General features: G+C 52.3%; 2 protein-coding genes across 14 annotated transcripts in view; one reads left to right on the forward strand and one right to left on the reverse strand.

Moving 5' to 3' along the window:
- GPR107 (G protein-coupled receptor 107) overlaps positions 1 to 3101 on the reverse strand; it is a 54520-nt gene extending 51419 nt beyond the window's left edge. Inside the window, exon 1 of the mRNA XM_058672141.1 lies at positions 2765 to 3101. Within this exon, the coding sequence (XP_058528124.1) occupies positions 2765 to 2905 (141 nt within the window). The 5' untranslated portion in view covers positions 2906 to 3101. The remainder of the gene's footprint in view (positions 1 to 2764) is intronic.
- A 7694-nt stretch (positions 3102 to 10795) lies between these two features.
- FNBP1 (formin binding protein 1) overlaps positions 10796 to 20668 on the forward strand; it is a 108237-nt gene continuing 98364 nt past the window's right edge. For all 13 annotated transcript variants that reach the window (XM_058672134.1, XM_058672133.1, XM_058672132.1 and 10 more), the window contains exon 1: positions 10796 to 10996. In XM_058672134.1, coding sequence (XP_058528117.1) covers positions 10973 to 10996 — 24 coding nt within the window. In that variant the 5' untranslated portion in view covers positions 10796 to 10972. The remainder of the gene's footprint in view (positions 10997 to 20668) is intronic.

Below are 20668 nucleotides of genomic sequence, written 5' to 3' on the forward strand. Positions count from 1 at the left end.
ACTACTGAGCAACACACATCAGCAACAAGGACTGCTCATCACCATCAACAGCTTCTCTAGTAACAGAGAAATACAAGCAGAATGCCACCCGCCCGTCTGGACTGCTCACTGTTACAGTCGGGACAGGGATGCGACTCTAACATGCTAAACATCCCAGTTCTTGGTTTAGTGCACCTCGAGCGGTTCCCGTACGGAATGGGGTCTGTCTAAGTGCCTTACTTGAATCCTGGCCACCCCGAGCTTCCCTCCAGCTCCCTGCTAACACACCTGGAAGGCAACAGATGACACTCAGGTGCTTGGGTCCCTGCCACCGCAGCGTGGCTTGGATGGAGGGCCTGGTTCCAAGCCTGGCCTGGCCTGCCTGGGCTCCTGTGGGCCAACGCGACGTGTGCATCTCTCTAAGTCTCTCCAAGCCTCTTCTCGTTATCACTCAGTCTTTCAAAGAGATAAACAATTTTTTTTTTTTTAATGGAATGGGGTCAAAATTGCTCCTGTAACAGAGGACCCAACAGCTCAGCATACCAAGGTGAGAGAAACTCGATCCAGAAGCTGGACATGGCCAGTAGGCATCCTCTCTGAGGGTCACTAACGCTCTCCGGTATCCGAAGCTCACCCAATGCAGCAGGTGGGTCAGAGGTTCACATTCCCATCCCCCGCTGACTTAACCAAGCCTTCCTGATGTAGAAGCAGGGGATAAGAACATTCCTCTAGCGCCTGGCACGGTGCCTTGTACACTGGGATCCCACGTGGGCACCAATTCAAGTCCCAGCAGCTCCACTTCCCTTTCAGGTTCCTGCTGGTGGCCTAGGAAAGCAGTCAAGGACGGCCCAAAGCCTTGGGACCCTGCACCCACATGGGAGGCCTGGAGGAAGCTCCTGGGTTAGGATCGGCTCAGCTCAGGCTATTGCAGACACTTGGGAGTGAACTAACAGATGGAAAATCTTTACATCTCCTCTCTATAAATCTGCCTTTCCAGCAAAGGGTAGATAAATCTTTAAAAAAAAAAAAAAGGAATATTCCTTTGCAAAGGCTGCTATGAGGAGTTAACTGCTACAGTTAGCACAATCTCTAGCTTTCAACAGGTGCCTCAATCACAAGGAGCTATTCCTAGCACTTAAAATATCGATTCTGGCGCTAATATTGCAGCACAGTGGGTTAAGCCAGCACCTGCAAAACCATCATCCCATCACTAGAGTCCTGGCTTATATCCCAGCTGCTCTGCTTCCAACCCAGCTCCCCACTACCGTGTTTGGGAAAGCAGCAGAAGCTGGCCTAACTATGTGGGGGCTCTTACCCACATGGGAGACCCAGACGGAGGCCCTTCCACCTGCTCTCTCACCCAGGCCATGTGCTCCAGCCGCAGGTGCCCTTCAAGTTCCACAGAGAAGTGACCGGTGCCTCCACCCTCTGCTTGGAAGATGCCCACTAGGTCCACATGGGCTCAGCCCATCTTGCACGTGTCCACTCGAGAAGCGCCTCTCCCCAGATGAACCACTCCACGTGAACCCCAATTCCACCACTCTACCACAAAACCCATTCATCCCAGTCTCAAATGACTCGTCTACCTGCATGCTTACTGCCTGTTACAGAGACAGCTTGCCAGGGGGCCAGGGTTTCATCCTGCTCACGGCCACAGCCTTGTCTGGGCCAGTGTCAGCCCGGCACAAAACACACACACCTGCTGAGCGAGGCACACACTGCAAGGTCGTCCAGCAGCTTCCTGGTCTTCTGAAGGGCTGTAGGTGCTGCCTGCCATGCCACCATCCCACGATTCCAAGGTAGCTCCTTGCTCATGTGTCTGCAAAGGCTGGGATAGATGGCCCCTGCCACCCACGTAGAAGACCCAGAGGGAGCTCCTGCACCCTGGCTTGGGCCTGGCCGCAGCCTGCTGCTGTGAGTCTTTTGGGGGAGTGAATCAGGGGATGGAAGTTGTCTCCCTCTTTCTCTAGCACTTGCCTAAGCGCATCAGTCCACACATTGGCAGCTTCTCTCGCTGGGTCTGCGTAGTTAAGGAATTTCAACCAGGGGGACTTTTAATTACAAACAGCATGCTGATACTGGCCCAGGACCGAGCTTCTAAATCCAGACTCTGTATTCTCTTCAACTCAGCATCCCAAGCAGCTTCAGGGGTCCTCTCCAGACCAACTTTCTGCTATCTCATAACTTCTCTGAGAAAGCTGTGGACCACGAAAATGGGACAGGAGGGGGTTGAGGGTCATCACGAGGTACTAGGACAGGACACGGATACACAAACCAGCCCAAATCTCAGAAAATACACAGATACCCCTTGCAGGACTTTTGACAAGTGAGTAACAAAGCCAAGATGTGGGAGATGGCTCCAGACCCACCAGAAACATCTATTCTGCGGACAGGCGATGTCAGAAACCCAGGAGGAAAAGCCAGGTGCCCCTCGTTAAAAGCCCCGTTTCCAAGGCTGGCTTGACATTCTTTGCCACGGATTGCAAGCAAGAGGAGAAAATTCCTCCTGGAGATCCTCGCGCTGCGCTTTGAGGGCGCTAGGTGCTGCAAGGGCATGGAAAAACCGAGACCGCCCACGACGGGAAGTCCGAGGTAAGAAGTTGGAGGGGACACGAAAAAAGCAAGCACAAGCGACCAAGGGCGGGGAGGACTCGAGGTCACGCCGCAGCCCAGCCGCCTCCTTCCCGCTACATCCCCTCACCCGATTTCCCAGCTGCTATCAGACAGCCCGAGGCCGGCCACGGTGCCCCCTGGCTAGGCCCGGCTCGGCCCAGCCTGGTCTTACCTTAAGCGCCAGGTGGTGGACGCGGCCCAAGCCGGGCACGGCCAGCAGCTGAACGAGTGCCAGGAGGGGGAGCAGGCGGAGGCCGCCGGGCACCCGAGCGCGGCGGGAGCCCGAAGGGCCGACGAGCGCCGGGGCAGCCATGTTTGCTCCAGCATCACCAGCTGTTTCCTTTCCCGCCCACTTCCGGGGTCGAAGGTCGGCGGCCGCCGGAAAGGCCTGAGCAGCCGCGGGGACGCGGTGGACATCTTCGCAGGGTTTTCCGGAGCGCTCGGCCCGGGGACGTCACCCAGGGGCCCCTCGGCTGGCCGCTCCTGCCGGGTGGACTCTAGGGGTTAGCCCGAGGCCCCCCGCCATGGTCACCTGCCGGTGGTTGCCATGACAACGAGGGACCGTGGCCCTCCGAGCTCCCCCCCACCCAGGACCAGCCGGGTTCTTAATTCTGCGTGGAATTGACCATTCCTTATCCAAGAATTTTAGAAGGACACACACAAGGTTTTGTTGCATTGAGAAAAAATCTTGTCGCACAAGTAATTTGCTGTTTTGATATAACCGCATAAACAAAACAGAAAATAATCATCGTAAAGAAAACCCACTGGGAGTCCCTGTCCCGAGTGAAAGTCAGCTGTGCCGCTGTGTGTGGTGACAGAGTCGAGACTCTGAAAAGTTCTTAAGTGGAACCAGGAACTGAAAGCAGAATCGGGTGTCCCATGTAGGTAGGAAGAAAAAAATCCATGGGGAAAGTACAGAGAGGGAGGAGGGTGTGAGAGCGAGGACAGGAGCTAGGTTGTCATGTTCCGTCTTAGTCATGAACCTGAGTTCCGGCCGTGATTAAGAGGAGAAAACACACACACACAGGGCAAGGTGGGTGGGGCACCTCCGTGGGTCCTGACGTGGAGCTGGGGGGCCATAGTCCACCTGGAAGTGACTGGTGAACACCCCAGAGGAGGTGCCGATACCATCATCCTCGGGTGGCAGAATTGCTTTCCACCCCCATTTCTGGTCACTGGCCACCGGTCTGAACATGGGGCGTTACACAGGTCCAGCTGCTGGTGCTGCCCTCTTACAGTTACATTGAGAACCAGGGTGGGGGTGCAGCGGAGCGGTAGGATTTAAAGGACTTGCTTGGGAAAACACAGCAAGTTGAGTAATTTTCAGCTACTTCTGATTTGGATCTGTGGCTCTTGCATGGGACTAGAATGGTACTAGAGTCTTCTGAGGTTTTTAACTTTGAGGCAGCTTAAGTCTCCTTGCTTTCATCTCCTTGGGAAAAATGAGACATCATCCATCAGCGGATTCACTCCCCAGCGGGCAGCAACAGCCATGGCTGGGCCAGCCCAGAGCCAGCAACTGGGCACGCAGCCTGGAAGCTGGACTCAGTCTTGATCCCACATTCCAGTATGAGATGTGGTGTCCCAAGAGGTGGTTTCCCTTACTGTGCCACCACGCCCACCTTATGATTTTAACTTTTTTAAGATTTATTTATTTTTATTAGAAAGTCAGAAAGGAAGATCTTCTGTCTAGTGGTCCACTCCCCAAGCGGCTACAATGGCTAGAGCTGAACCAATCCGAAGCCAGGAACCAGGAACTTCTGGGTGTCCCTTGCGGGTGCAGGGTCCCAAAGCTTTGAGCTGGCCTCGTTGGCTTTCCCAGGCCACAAACAGGGAGCTGGATGGGAAGCTGAGCTGCTGGGATTAGAATCAGTTGATATGGGATCCCGGCACATTCAAGGCAAGGACTTTAGCTGCTACACTCTTGCGCCAGGCCTGATTATTTTAATTTTTAGCAAAGTAAAGCCCACCCAGGGTCCGAGGAACCAGTGTGTTACCAAATGTATGCTAGAGGAGCTTTCAGAAAGTATATTTCATTTTAAATAGGAAAAAAACAGTAGGAATATAAAATCTGTGGTTTTTACTCCTCAGAGTAAAGATAGATGATTCTTTCATCATGAAATTTGATGTTATGGGGAAAGTTATTTTTAAGTGATTTCATTTTTAAGGCAGTTTGCAACTCTGAGTTTGGGGATTTTTTTTTTTTTTTTACTTTTTAAAGTTTGATGCCATTTTTAGAATCTGGTTTTAAAAGTTTGAATATAATGTTAAAGATGGAATGAGTAAATAGTCTTTAAAAAGATTTTTTTACTTATTTACATTTTATATAAAAGGCAAAGACACAGATACATCCTCTGTTGGCTGTTTCACTCTCCCAATACCCACAACAGCAGGCCGAAGTGAGGCACCTGAAACTTTTTATAAGACTCATCTATTTTTATTGGAAAGGCAGATTTACAGAGAGATGGAGAACCAGAACGAAGAATCTTCCATCCACTGCTTCGTTACCCAAATAACCGCAACAGCCAGAGCTGAGCCGATCCAAAGCCAGGAGCCAGGAGATACCTCTGGGTCTTCCATGCAGGTGTAGGGTCCCCAGGCTTTGGGCCTTTGTGGACTACTTTCTCAGGCCACAGGCAGGAGCTGGATGGGAGGTGGAGCGGCTGAGATGCAAACTAGCACCCTCTGGGATCCTAGTACTTGCCAGGCAAAAGGATTAACCAACTGAGCCATTGCCTTGGGCCTGAACTGGAGCTCCTTTTAGGGATGCCACGTGGGTGGCAAGACCCAAGCTCCTTGAGCCGTTGTGTGCAACCTCCCAGATTGCACTCTAGGAGAGAGCTGGATCAGAATTGGAAGAATTGGAACTCCCATATGAATGTGAGTGTCCCACCCACTGTACCAAATAGCTCCCAGCTAGAGCCTTCATTCCAGTTAGTAATATACCAGTGATCAAACATTAAAGTGGTTTCAAATGGAAGGCTTTAATCTTTTCTAAAATGGTATTTTTTACAAGGGCTTCAGCTGGGTTCTTGTGATTCCTGGTTGTGACCCCCAAGGGCCAGAGGGCCAGGTTTATTTGTAGCAGGTGCCAGGCTGTTTGAGAACACAGGTTTCTGAAGATCTCCCTTAGAGAGGAAGAAGAGGACAACTGGTTACAAAGTTTTGAAGACTTAAGGTGGAGACTTACACACAGCTACTTGTTAAGAGGAAACTGCCACTCTCAGAATGAGGCCCGGGATTTCACAGTTTCAAGAAAAGATCATTTGCATACCCATGATACCATACAGCAGCTGGAGACAGGATGAGTAATAGAACGAGTTATGCCTGCTCTGGCTGGCAAGCTTTTCAAAAGGGCATTGAACTTCAAGGTGAACGCTGGAGGGGCAGGAAAGACCATCTTGTCTTGGTCAAGTGCATTCTATACTTGATCTTAGTCAAAAGGTCGAGAAGTGATAGATCAAGAGCATTCTAGTTGGCTGACTTTCTCACTGTGCAAGGTCAGCTGAGGGTTGCCGCTGATAGTTTGGGCGTTCTGCTTGTCACATAATTCCGCACCCCGTTTAGACAACCTTCAGAAATCTTTGTAAGTAACTCATGGCTTAGTAGTGCCCGGTTTTAATAAGGCATAATTGCCGTTGATTTTTCCACTCAAAGAGTTGGCATGTGGACCCCAAACCTTGCTCAATACAGTATGAGGAACTAGAGGTCACTTGGGAGCCAGGCTTTCCTGGCAGGTACCATTCACCATTTCCTCAGGGTAGCAGCCAAAGATTTTTAGGCATTTTTTGGTGCAGAGCAAAACCCTTGAGGACATCTTTATGCAACAAATGACCTCCGTGGGAAAGCCAGGCCCTGAGACATCTGGAATCCTGTGGATGGAGATGAACTCCGGAAGTTTCTCTTACACCTGCTGCCTGGCCACAGCACAGTCAGTTTCTCTTTTCTTACCTCTTCGAGGGGTGGGTGGTAAATCATCAGGTGTAAAAATGGAGGGTAATGGGGGGACAAAAACCAAAACAAAACAAAACAATGGGTGGTAGTGGGCCTAGTTCAATGGCTCAGTGACTAAATCCTCGCCTTGCACACACCAGGATACCATATGGGCACTGGTTCAAGTCCTGCCTGCTCCACTTCCCATCCAACTCCCTGCTTGTGGCCTGGGAAAGCAGTAGAGGATGGCCCAATGCAGGGGCAACCCAGAAGAAGCTCCTGGCTTTGGGTCGGCTCAGCTCAGGCCGTTGTGGCCACTCAGGGAGTGAACCACAGGACCAAAAATCTTTGTTTCTTGTTCTCACTGTAAATATGCCTTTCCAATAAAAATAAATAAATCTTAAAAAAAAAAGTTTACGGAAAATAAAATTACAAGATATTTTGGCACAAAAACGTTTGAAGTTCATGTGTAGTTTTTTTCATGATACACTTAATAAAGTGTGCCTGTTTAGAAATAGGAAAAGAGCAGCTTTCATCCATTGTTTCACTCCTCAAATGGCTGCAACAGCATAGGGCTAGGCCAGGCTGAAGCCAAGAGGCAGGAGTGGGATGCCGTTGCCCATGTGGGATACTGGCACCAAGGCCACAGCTTTACCTGCTACGTCACAACATCTGTCTCCATACCACACCTTTATTCATGAATTTTGAAGACTTCTTGCACAGTTTCTACAGTTTTTGGGTTTTTTTTTAAAGATTTATTTTTATTACAAAGTCAGATATACAGACAGGAGGAGAGACAGAGAGGAAGCTCTTCCGTCCAATGATTCACTCCCCAAGTGAGCTCAAGGGCCGGTGCTGTGCCAATCTGGAGCCAGGAGCCAGGAACTTCTCCCAGGTCTCCCGCACGGGTGCAGAGTCTCAAGGCTTTGGGCTGTCCTCGACTGCTTTCCCAGGCCACAAGTAGGGAGCTGGATGGGAAGTGGAGCTGCCGGGATTAGAACCGGCACCCATATGGGATCCCAGTGTGTTCAAGGTGAGGACCCTAGCTGCTAGGCCACGCTGCCAGGCTCAGTTTCTACAGTTTTTGAAGCTTCCTTATACTCATGGCAGACAAAAATCCCTGCAATTTTCATAAAGAATAGAACTTCACCAATAGACAACCTGTCCCTGGTAGTTCAGACGAGCTCTTGTTGCATCAAAATGTCTACAGGACTGCTTTCCTTGATTTGGTGGTTCCGCGGAACCTAGGAGGAAGACAAAGTCAGCCAGCCCTTGAGGCCTTACCCCTGTACAAACTATCCTACCTGTCTTGCTTTTCACCTGCACAGTAAATTCTGAAACAAGTCACATTATTTCTAGTTTCAAGAGGAGCAAACTGCTTAGAAAAGTAATTCAGTCAATAACCAAAAGCTACCTGTGCAGAACTGTGCAAATCTAGGTGGCACCAAGTGGCTGGGCTCACCCCAGCCGCTTCCCAGCCTCCTGACTACCAGCGAGGAAACCGGTGCTCGGAGAATGGAAGCGACTTGCCAGAAGCCACACAGCTAAGCAGAAGACCGCCTGGACACTCAGCAGGTCCTGAGCCCTGTCTGCTTTCAGTGCACACAGCAGTCCGTTGTCCTATGCGTGCCTGCAAGCCCTGGCTCGGCGCTTACTCACCTGCAAGCAACACTAAATTACCATAAGCCCTGACTGACTTGTTCTCCTCTGATCACACTGTGGCCTCTATAAGGTGTTTGTCATTTTTTTTTTCTTAAATAGAAAATTTTTGGGCCCAGCGCCGTGGCCTAGCAGCTAGGGTCCTCGCCTTGAACACACTGGGATCCCATATGGGCGCTGGTTCTAATCCCGGCAGCCCCACTTCCCATCCAGCTCCCTGCTTGTGGCCTGGGAAAGCAGTAGAGGACAGCCCAAAGCCTTGAGACTCTGCACCCGTGTGGGAGACCTGGGAGAAGTTCCTGGCTCCTGGCTCCAGATCGGCTCAGCACTGGCCCTAGTGCTCACTTGGGGAGTGAATCATTGGATGGAAGATCTTCTTCTCTGTCTCTCCTCCTGTCTGTATATCTGACTTTGTAATGAAAATAGAAATAAATCTTTAAAAAAATTTTTAAAGATTTATTTTTATTGAAAAGGCAGATTTACAAAGAGAAAAGAGAGACAGAAAGATCTTCCATCTGTTGGCTCACTCCCCAAATGGCCACAGCAGCCAGAGCAGAGCTAATCTGAAGCCAGGAGCTGCTTCTGCGTCTCCCACGTGGGTGCAGGGTCCTAAGGCTTTGGGCCGTCCTCGACTGATTTCCCAGGCCACAAGCAGGGAGCTGGATGGGAAGTGGGGCTGCTAGGATATAAACTGGCTCTCAGATGGGATCCTGGTGGTTCAGAGGTGGAGGATTAGCTAATTGAGTCACCACACTGGGCCCAGGTAGAAATGAATTTATTTTAGGGGGTACAGAATGGAGGGGAGTAAAGAGAGAGGGAGTAGAGCCTGCCCAGACAGGAACAGAGGTTTGAAATTAGGCAGCATTTCCTGTTTGCCCTCATTTCCCTGTTAATATGGTTCCTGCCACCTGATTACTCCGTGCAGGAAGATGGCCATGCACTAAGATTGCAGCTTTGCAGGCCTGGAGGTGACTGGGATGAGACAGGTGGACGCAGCCAGACTGAACACTTGGCAGTCACAGTGTTTCCTTAGGGTTTGGGACGCCTCTGGCGAGCCCTGATTTGTTGATCACAGTAGATTGTCAAAATCCCCAAGCTTCGCTCTCCCTCCCTCCCACTCCAAGGTTAACAAGTAGATTCAGTTTTTCCTTAAAACAAACAAACAAACAAAAAAAGCAAGGCACACTAGACTTTAGATTCTCCCCACCCCCCAGACTGGGTTATTTCACTGTTTCCCAAACCCTGATGTTTTCATTACCACAACATCAGTGGGGATATTTCTCCTTGATTTTTTAAATTTTCAGATTCCGCTATTTCCAAACATCTCCCAGTTATGCCACTAGAGCTGAATGTGCGGTGCGGTGTGGTGTGGTGAGCTGTGCTGCGCCTTTTAAATGAGTTCCCACAGCTAACTCTTTTTCAGCTTACTCATCTTCAAGTTTGTTCTTCATGTGGTCCCTGGCTCTTTTCTGTTGCTGTTCACAGCTCGCCAGGGAGGGAAACTGAGGGAATTACCGAGGCGCCTCGCCCCAGAAGCTGCTCCTCATTCAGCCTTGAAGTGGCCTGGCAGGTTTCTGCAGGTCCTTTCTGGCCCAGGCTTGGGCACCGTGAGGGCACAATGTTCAGACACTCAGAATAGGGGCTGCGGCCGGTGGGCCCAAAGAGCGGGGACTGTGTCCTGTAAGGGGCAGTGTGACGGAGGGAGCCTGCCTTGGCTGCCTTTTTGGAGACCAGGCCCCTGGGCGGAGGGGCACCCTCGGCGGGGGAGGGGGCGAGGGGCAAGGCCTGGTGATAACAGGAGACAATGAGCCCCTGCGCGGTGCAGGCAGCAACGGTGGATGCGCAGGTGAGCCGGGCGCGCGCCCGGGCAGCTGGACGCGGGGGCCGAGAGCCCCGGCAGGTGGACGCAGGGCTGAGAGCCTGGGCTGGCCGCTCCCGGGTGGGCATGCTGTGTCTGTGTGCGGGGAGAACTCCAGGGCCTCTCCCTCTCCTGCCCCGTGGTCACGTGAGTTCACGTCCGAGCTTCTCGGCCACCAAGGTGGCCATCGCTGGCCTCAGAGTCCGGGAAATCGCTAGGGGCGTGCGGCCCCGCAGTTCCTTCCCCGAATCTGTCCAAGCCCTTGGGGCGCGCGCTCTTGGCCTCTATACCCCCCGACCCACGTGGGGTGATGGCAGTCGGGTGCCACGCCGAGGTCCCCCCAAAACTCCCACCGCGCCCCCTCGGGCCTCGGCCCTGGCTGGCTGGCTGCCTGGGTAAGCTCCCGGAGCCACTGCCCAGAGATCTCTGTCCGGGAAACACAGCGCAAGCCGAGCGGAGTGACCACGTCCGGGGAGCCCTCCGGGGTTCCGAGGGTCTTCCCGCTTCCTTTTGGACCCCGAGGCGACCAGGGACAGCGGGAGGCGGCGCGCGTGCGCCAGCTGTCAGCCCGGCCCCGCCCCTCTTGGACACAGCCACGCCCCGGCCGCGCCCGCCACGCCCCCGGGCCATCACCACGCCCCTCCACGCCCAGTGCCACGCCCCCGCCACGCCCCTGGCGCGCCCGGCGTGGGGCGGGAGGGCGCTGCGGCGGCAGCGGCTTCCTCGGGCCATTTTGCTGTGGAGCGACGGAGAGGAGGATCGCCCAAGAGACCCGGGGCGAGCAGCGGGGAGCCGGGGCAGGCGGCGGCCGTTGAGGGCAGCGGGCTCTCGGCGGTGGCGGGGACCTGGAGGACGAGGGGAGCCGCCGGGGAGGAGGACTGGAGAGCCGCGCCCGCCGCGCGCGGAGCGCCCCTTCCCGCCCCCTGCACCATGAGCTGGGGCACGGAGCTGTGGGTGAGTGAGGGGCCCGGCTGCTCCCTGCAGCCGCGGCCTGGGGTCCCCGCGGCCTGGGCGGGAGGCCCGCGTCCCCGAGCCGCTCGGCGGGCCTCGGCCGCAGGCGGGAGGTGACGAGGCGGAGAGAGTTGGTGTGGGTCTCCCGGCCGTCGTGAAGGGGGCTGCGGACCGGCTGGGTGTGTGTGGGGGGGAAGCGCTAATCCCCAAGGCGAGTGGCCCGAGCCCGGGAGGGGCCGGAGGGGGCGTGGAGGCCCTGGGCGCCGCGGCGGCGTTGTGTCCTCGGGCGCCCCAGCCCCGGTGCAGCGGTCGGCGGGAGGCTCGCGCTTCTCCGGTGACCGGTCGGGCGCTCGGGTGGGGTGCCCGGGTGGGGTGCCCGGCACGAAGAGAGCGGCGAGGTTTTCCCGCGGGAGGCGGGGACCTCCGAGCCGGGCGGCGTGGGGCGCACGGTGGCTCTTGGGGGACCGGTGTGGGAGGGGCACTGCTCAGGTCCTGAATTTGAGGAGGGGGCAGGGCGGGCACTGCGGCGTCTGTGACCTCGAGGAAAGAAGGGGTGGGAGAGTGGACGGCGGCAGGAGGGGGAGTGTCTCGGGCCGTCACCCCCCGACCCCCCGTGGGGGACAGACGTCGGCGGGCGAGGTGCTGTGCCAGTGGTGCGCCCAGGGCCGGCACCCTGGGCCCGGGTGCGCGCGCGGGTCGCGGAGCCTGGAGTCTCCTGGGGACGCCCTGCCTTGGCCCGGTATGGACGCGGTCCCCGTGGGCTCCCTGGGGGACAGAGCCGGGCCGGGATGGTGGGTGCGGTGACCCCAGGAAGCGTGGACGACTAGCCTCGGTGGCTGGCTGGGCCGGGCTGTCTTGTACTGGGGGGTTGGCCCCCGTTTCTCCCCGATTAAGGGTGTTGGGTTGTGGCTGCAGCCAAGCCTGCTCACACCGGAGTACGGCATTAGCTACCGAGATGGCGCAGCCTCCTCCTTTTTTTTTTTTTTTTTTCTGGGCATTTATTGTTTTTACATAACCATTTCTGTGGGCCAGCAGCAACCAAAATACCTAGAGTGATACCTTCCTTAAGATAGTTAAGTCCTCCAACCATCTCCAGTCCCAAGGGGATAGACAACACTGCGGGCCACTGTGAGGAATGTTTTGCCTGGATGGCAAACAGCAGGGTTTTTTTGCCCTTAACTGTTATCCTGTCAGCTGATTAGGCAGGTACTTCCTTCGAGGCTTCTATCCTTTCACTGGCCATAGCCCTGTGTGTTCCCTCCGCCCCTTATCTAGGGTGGAGGAATAATTCAGAAGTTCTCAGGGTGGGGAGAGTTGATGTTTCAGGGATTCCCGAGGGGGCGATGCGGATCGGCTGGGGCATTGCCCGGTGACATGGAGACGGCGGCACCAAGTGGAGACGTGGTAGCTGTGAGCACCAGAAAGGACTGACCCACCTTGGCTTGGGAAGCCAAGGGGCAGGGCTCAGGAAGAGCGGGGACATCCCTGGGCTGTGGGCTGAGGGCTTGGAGGGAGGTAGTATTGGACGGTGTCTGCACCCATCCTTTTCTATGGTGAATGCTTCAAGTCCTCTACATTAGAAAAAGAAAGGACATAGTTGGAAAATACCTTTAAAGGGGAAGAGAGTGAAATAGTTGAGTTTTGTTTTGTGTTTTTGTCTCTTTCCCCTGGTGGATCACTTGATGAGAAAGAGTGAATCAGTCATTGGTTCCATACAGGCAAGGGCAGGGCAGTGAGGAGTCCCAGCCTCCGCCTCGGAGTAGCTTGGTTTGACAGAAGAGAGAGATGGACCTGCCATTTTTGCTGGTTCACTCCCGAAATACCCACCCAGAGCAGGGGCTGCTGGGAGCTCTATGTGGCTCTCCCACGTGGGTGGCAGAGACCCAAGTACTTGAGCCATCTTCTGCTGCTGCATCTGAGGGTGTGAATCGGAGCCAGGACTTGAAGCCGGGTACCCCACATAGGAGGCCAGTCCCCGTAGTCCTGTTAACACCACACATCCTGTTCCTTGTTTTTGAGATGAGAGCAGTACAGAAAGCCTAGAGCGCTGACGGAGGAGGCTGAGGAATGAGATTGGCTGCCCTGATGGCCTGAGGCCAGGGGCCGTGCTGCCCGTTGGGCTGTCAGGGAAGGAGGTTTCCTTGAATGGTGGCTTGGGTAATGAGATAATGATGGGGCACTCAGAGAGGCTGGCTTGGCAGAGTCCTGCCATAGACAGAGCAAGCCGAGCTGTGGTATGGTGGCTGTGAGGTCTCTGTAACAGGTGGCTGCAGCCCCAGCCGAACTTCATGGGCACACGCTGGGCCTGACACACGTTTTGGGGCTTTTGCCGCAGTCCCTGCGGGACCTTGGAGATGCGACAGGTTTCTGACATGCCTGCTCCATAGCCACATCCTGCTTTGCACAGGGGCTAAAACTGTTCCCTGCAGCCCTGCCACTGGTTGTATCTATTCATGTTCTAGGACGTTTTTAAGAAATGGTGAGATGTCAAGGAGTTGCCACACAACCATAATAAAATGTGTGTGTTAGCCTTACTGGGTTAGTTGAGTTTAAATTGGGCTTTCTTTTTAACAGAAATTCATGACAAAGTCTAGTGACTGCCCTAAAATCATTTCTGTGTGGCTCTTCCTTCACATTATTTTCCATTTTTTTTTAGATTAATTTTATTTACTTGAGAAGGCAGAGCATGGAGGAGAGAGCTGGTTCACTCTCCTAATGGCTGCAGTGGCTGGACAGGATTGAACCAGGCTGAAGCCAGGAACCTGATTCCACCTGGGTGCCCCACAGGCTGACCGGCTCCCAAACACTTGGGCCATCTCCTGCTGCTTTTCTCAGCACATCTGGAGGGAGCTGCGCTGGAAGTAGAGCAGCTGGGACTCCAGCGAGTGCCCTCCTGGGATGCTGGCACTGCAGGTGGCAGCAGGTTAACTTGGCTGCCCCACAGTGCTAGCACCTCCAAGTCAATCTGTTGTTGAAAGCTTTACTGAACCATTGCGTGTGGGAGCTGCCCACCTGGGTCGCGTGAAGCCGGTTTCCTACGCTGATGAAGATCTCTGCTTTTTCCTGGCCAAAAAAACCCACTTTGCTTCTGGCCTGTGACATCTGGGTCCAACAAGAACCAGGGTCGTCCGGGCCTTAGCTCTGCAACTTGTGGAAGTTGTCACCGGTCCCTGGAGAAACTCCCAGCAAACAGGTTTGTTGCCAACAGGTTTTCTTACCTATCCACTGGAGGGAAGTATCAGTTGGGTTTTCTGCGCGCTTGCTCAGCTGCGTGAAGGAGACGTAAATCCCCTGGACATTTTGCCTTTCTTCGCTCTCCCCGTCTTGGTAGCTTACAGATGATTCGGGGACAGGAGCCTGTGTCACTGTCGGCCGCTGCTCTTTCTGCCGTGTTCTCTGTCTTGGCTGTGGGGCTGATGAGAGCAAAGTAGCCCACCACCATGCAGGGAAGGAGCGGAGAGCTGGAGGGCATGTGGCTGGTTCACCAGGGAGCCGCCTCCACTCTGCGTGTGCGTTGCACATCTTTCTGGCACCTGTGCTTTCTGGGCCGGGCCATTCCCACAGTATGTTCGGATCTCTGGGATGATCTGTGGCCATTCCTGGTGCTGCATACTTGAGAGAGGCTTATTATCCATCAACAGGCTGGGAGCAACGCCTGATTCAGTGAAGTAGTTTGATAAATATTTATTGAATCAATGAATCCTTTTCTTCTTTGACCGTGTACTTTTTAAATAGTAAGCAATTATTTCCTCCAACTTTATTTTTTATTTGAAAGGCAGGGTTACAGAGAGAGAAGAAAGCTAAAATGCTTCCTCCATGGGTTCCCCTGAGTTGGCTGTGATGGCCAGGGCTGGGTCATGCTGAAGCCAGGAGCCTTGACCTCTGTGCAGCTCTCCTGCGTGGGCCGTACTAAGCCCCTGGGGCCACACTCCACTACTTTTCAGGAGCATCGGCATGGCGTGGGTCAGAAGCACGTAGCTGAGCTAGAACGGATGCTCACGTGGGATACTGGTGTCACAGGCAGTGGCTTAAACCCTGTACCACAATGCCGTCCCCCACAGCAACTTCCTACACTTCAATACTGGTAAAAAAATTTTTTTTCTAGTTCTAGGTATTCTCCCCCTTTTTAGCAACAAAATTGCTCTCTCTCTCTCTTTTCTTTAATGTTTAAAAGATCAAAGTTAGAGAGGGAGGAAGGGAGGCAACATTGGTGTCTTCCATCTACTGATTCATTTCCACCAAGAGCTGCAAGGGTGGGCCAGGGCTGGGCCAAGTTGAAGCCAAGAGCTTTATTCTGGTCTCCTACATGTGTGCAGGGACCCAAGGACGTGGGCCATCCTCCACTGCTTTTCCTAGGCTATGAGCAGGGAGCTGGATGGGAAGTGGAGCAGCCGGGACATGAACCAACACCCATGTTGGATGCTGGTGTCAGCAGGTGGTGACTTTACCTGCTGTGCCACAGCACCGGCCCCACACTTGGTTCTTGTGTTTTTTCATCTTGAAGTTGTGGTCAGTTGGGTATTGGCAGGTTTGGGAACATTGTCACTTCTTGTCACCGCTCCTGGAGAACAAGTCACACAGTCCATCGCTTGTCTGCTGCTCTCCCTTCAAAACCCTTTGGAACTTTGTGTTTGGGGTGTACCTAGCAGGACCCATAGGGGAGGGAGTACTCCCTGAACCCTGATGAGGAGCCCAGACTCTCTGAAGACAGAGTAGCTCCAGTTTAATCTGTCATCTGTACCTGCCATGTTGGGACAAGCTTCTTCCTCAGTCTGTTCTGGTTAGTGGATATTAAGCAGAGTATGGGCAGTCTGGCGATTCGTTGGCTGTGTACACATCAGCTTCTTGACCCACTAGGCATAGTCCACAAGCGTGCTGTAGGTTGCTGTTTGGGTGGATGGGATGGGGGCAGGGATGTGGTGAACGCCCCCCACCCCGCCCCGCTGTGTACTCCGGGTCCTGCCAGCCGCTCCTTCCTCCTTGTGCTGCTCAGAAGCGTGGAAAGTGCTGCTTTGAAGGGCTGTTTGGGCAGTCCCGACTTCCCCGCTAAAAACTAATATTGTGTTTCCTGCAGGGATTACTCATACTGGTTTCATCAACACCACCCACATTTAAAAATAAGGCTTTATTTTGACACTTAAAAAACTGCATGCTACCAGTGCACATGAATGTCCTGGAGAATTAATCTAATTAAATTCTTAGAGGAATGTGGGTGTGAAGGTTTCTGGAATTAGTGTTAATAAAGAAATATTTGTTTCCTGTTTTAGCAACATGCACTCATGCTAGCTTGAGCCTAGGGATATGCCTAGGTTTTTTTCTTTTTTTAAACAGTTTCAATCATATGGTGCCAAATATGTATATATATTAGAGAGTATTTTAGGAGGACACCCATCTTAATTTCTGCAGTTATTTCTTTGAGAGGCAGAGGGGGAATGTGTGTTTCTGCCTAGTGGCTCCCTCCCCAAATGCCCATACCAGAAGTTGACAGCTCAGTCCTGGTCTCCTGTGGGAGTGCAGGAACTGGGCCATGGGTGCAGCCACTGTCACCTCCCAGGGTCTGCAGGAAGTGGAGCCAGGAGGCATGGTGGGGTACGGGCACCCTAACTGGCATCTTCACCCCTAGACCAAACACTGTCCCTGTTTTTAGTATTAACTGATCATGGTTTTTCAGTTCAGGGCAACTTTTATGTTATCATCATCATCCTATATTTAAAATTCTGTTTTCCATTTATGTAAAATAATAGCAGCCTGAATTGTTTAATATTGGTCATAGACTCAAACCACCACCACCACCACCACATTTGAGAAAAGGGTTGCTGTTAGCTTCCATTTTCTTGTTGCAAACACCAGAATCCTGTTACATTTTAGTAATGGGTATTTGCTCTTACGACAGCATCTGAGGTTTCAGTGTATACAGCGAGCAGCTGCCGCTTCCCTGTCTCTACCCTCTGTATGGACTCAAAGTGGACAAAGCTTACAGTGAGACAGACGAACTCTACAGTTCTCGTGCTGTTAGATGCGCCACGTCCTGTTCCCTTACACAGTTTAATCAGTATCAGTTCTATGTATCGAGTGCTTGTCACGGCCGGAGTGTCGTACAAAGCATCTGCCATTCAGCTTCTTTCAGGGCCGTTTGCTCCAGCATCAGGCAGAAGGTACCAAGAGGTTTATTGGCAGCAGCGGCTGTGGAGGGGAGCAGAAAGGAAGCCAGCAGACCGCAGAGCACAGGCTAGGCCTGTGAGGTGCTCCAGGGTATGGTTGACCCATTCAGGCACTTGCAGATGTGGCTGTTCCTCTGCCTTGCCCGTTCAGTGGTCAGGGGCTGAAAGAGTGTGGCTGTGGCTGCCATCCTGCTCAGTCCCTGGCTGAGACCTGTTTGCCAACCACACTCCTTGTGGCTGGGTGGCGGGTGGTATTCAGCACCTCCTCACATGGGCCGTGCCTTGAGCGTCACCTGCTGTGCAAGGTCATCTCCCATTCACAGATTCCGTCCTGGTCTTCCTTCATGCTCTAGGATGCCTCTCCTTGAAATTATTATTCTTAACTTGCTACCTTTAAAATTATTCTTGAATTTCTTGTTTATTTGAAGGGGTTGGGCAGAGAGGGGAGAGATCTGTCCCCTCGCTCACTCCTCAAATAGCCCAGATGGCCGGGGCTGGTTCACACCCCAAGCCTCAGGGTCTCCCATGTAGGTAGCAGGGACCATCTCACACACTTAGAACGTCTTCCGCTGCTTTTCCAGACACTTTAGCCAGGACTGCAACAGGTGCACTTTAGCTGCCCTGTTAGAGAAAAATGGCTAAGCCTGCTCACCCGCAGAGGGCCTGGCTCTTGGCGTCCTCAGCTGTCTGTGGCAGTGTGTGAAGTGCCTCGCTCACCTGCAGTAGGCGATTGAAGTAGATCCTTTCATAACCCAACAGGGACTGTGGGCATTTACTGGCTAGCTATGAGTTCTGCAAAAAAGGTGAGGTTACAGATAAAGCTCACCAGAATGCCAACTCAAATATAGGGTAGTGGTTTTTTCTTTTCTTTTCCTCTGACATCCAGCAAGGCCCATCGTGGTTTATAAAAAGCCCCTTGTTGCTTCTGCGCTGGTAGCCGAGTTTCCTGTGTCTTCTTCACTCCTGTTTCCTCCCCATTGTGGTGAGTTTCACTTTGTGAACAGGTCAAGGCTGCCGGCGGAGAAGCGGTGCCGAGTGCCTGGCAAAAGTAGTCGTGAATGAAGCTTCATTTCAGCAGATGTTTCACGAACCACTCCCCCCCCCCAACGAAAGAAATCTGTTTTTGGGTTTGTGTCTTGCCTTGGTGGAAAGTGTTTTTAATTACATTGAGAGGGAAAGAAGAGGAATGTGGCAAAAGTTTTCAAACTTTTGGTATTTTTAAAGAAAAAAGATTTATTTAGTTATTTGAAAGAGTTATGCGAGCAAGGAGAGAGAGATTTTCCATGTGCTGATTCACTCGTCAAGTGACTGCAATGGCCAGGGCTGGGTCAGAAGCCAGGAATTTTTTCCAGGTCTCCCATGTGGGTGCAGGGGTCTAAGCAATTGAATCAGCCTCCGCTGCTTTCCCAGGTGCATTAAAAGGGAGCTAGATTGGAAGTGGGATGACTAGGGCTGGAACTGGGACCATATGGGATGCAGGTATCACAGCCTAAACTACCATGTTCAGGTTCCAGTCCCAAACTTGGTTCTGGAGGAAGAAGATAAGCAACATGTTTTCTCACACCTATAGCTAAAGGAAACTTGACACCATTGTTTTTTCCTAAAATTTTTTTTACTTTTTTTTTAAAGATTTATTTTTATTTTCATTACAAAATCAGATATACAGAGAGGAGGTGAGACAGAGAGGAAGATCTTCCGTCCGATGATTCACTCCCCAAGTAAGCCCCAACGGGCCGGTGCGCGCCAATCCAAAGCCAGGAGCCAGAAACTTCCTCCAGGTCTCCCACACAGGTGCAGGGTCCCAAGGCTTTGGACCATCATTGACTGCCTTCCCAGGCCACAAGCAGGGAGCTGGATGGGAAGTGGAGCAGCTGGGATTAGAACCAGTGCCGATATGGGATCATGGCTCGCTCGTTAGAAGCAAGGGCTTCACCTGCTAGGCCATGCTGCTGGACCCTATTTTACTTATTTGAAATGCAAAGTGACAGAGACATAGAAATCTTGCCCCTGCTGGTTTAACTTCCCAGGTGAAGTGAAAGAGGGCAGTGCCTGCAACTGGGGGCCAGGCCTGCGTCCTGGCGCTCCTCACTGCTCTCCCAGGCGCCTTAGGAGCCGGATAGGAAGTGCAGCAGTCACAATGCCAGTTTTGCGACATGACACTTTTTATTATTTTTTTTTTCAGTTGGTCATGCTAAAGTTTTATTTTTTCCCTTTTTATTGTATTTTTGACAATCTTTACATAGTTAATTAGGGTAAAAAGGTTCAAGGGCTACTGGAAAGTGGGTAAGACTATTATTTCCACATTGTTTCCTTCATGTATCTGAGTTAAAGGGGGATTTTTAAGGAAGAAGCCCCACCCCAGGTCCCGGATATGGGGCATGCTCAAGTGGTTTTGATAGTTCAGCAGTTATGAATTGCTGCCAGTCTCTCTACTCCAAGCACGATGAGGTCGTTGAAGAATCCACGATTCTTTAATCTATAGTCCATCTTAGAGTCTGCGTTTGCCCAGTTTTTCACTGCCAACATATGGCTGAGGTGGTTGATTGACTTGTTCCGTCCTCTGTCTTTTCGTGGTTAGGCTTCTGACTCTGGCAGTTTGATTGGGGAGATCCCCAAAGAAACTTTGTCTGAGGTGTTCCCAGACCAGATTCTTGTGTGTACTAGCAATACAGGCCTCGGCGCAGTCCATCGCCCCGATCAGCTGGTGGAGCAACATGACACTTAAAAAAAAAAAAAAAAAATTTAGGAAAAGCAGATCAGATTGATGGAGAAGAGAAACAGAAAGCTCTTCCACCTACTGGTTCACTCCCCAAATGACTTCAGAGGTCAGAGCTGAGCTGGAGCCAGGAGCTTCTTCTGGATCTCCCCCATGGGTGCAGAGTCCCAAGGACTTGGGCCATTCACCACTGCTTTCCCAGGCCGTAAGCAGGGAGCAGAATGGGAAGTAGAGCAGCTAGGATATGAATTGGTGTCCATATGGGATCCCAGTGCTTTGCAAAGTGAGGATTAGCCAGTTGAGCCATTGCACCAGGCCCTGCTTGAAACATTTGATCAATTGTTTTATCTTACCAGCTTACCTTGGGATTGATTTCCTAACAAAGATAACTGACAAATTTGAAGCCATTAGCATTAGGACATGGACGTTTCTGGCAATATTTGGGCAAACACATTTGGATATTATGAATATCTGTGTGTATAAAATAGTTTTTACCATGTGTCTGCACTTTTCTAGTTTCAGTTTTACTTATGTCAATACAGGTTATCTGTTTGATTTTCAAAAGCTGTCAGTGTGCACGTGAGAAAATCTATCATGTCACCTTAGGTAGACTGAGTCCATAGTAGAAGCTTCTGTTGGACCAGATCGGACACCCAGCCCTTAGGGTCAGGTAGTTCCTGCATGTACTGAGTACTGAGACCAAGCATCTGCTTAGCAGCTGTTGGTAGTTGGGCAGGATACAAGGAGACAGGGATAAGATGTTATGGGTCAGTATGATGAGCTCCCGGGGTCGGGGGA

The sequence above is a fragment of the Ochotona princeps genome, chromosome 14 (genome assembly GCF_030435755.1).
Source record: "Ochotona princeps isolate mOchPri1 chromosome 14, mOchPri1.hap1, whole genome shotgun sequence".
NCBI classification, from domain to species: Eukaryota; Metazoa; Chordata; class Mammalia; order Lagomorpha; family Ochotonidae; genus Ochotona; species Ochotona princeps.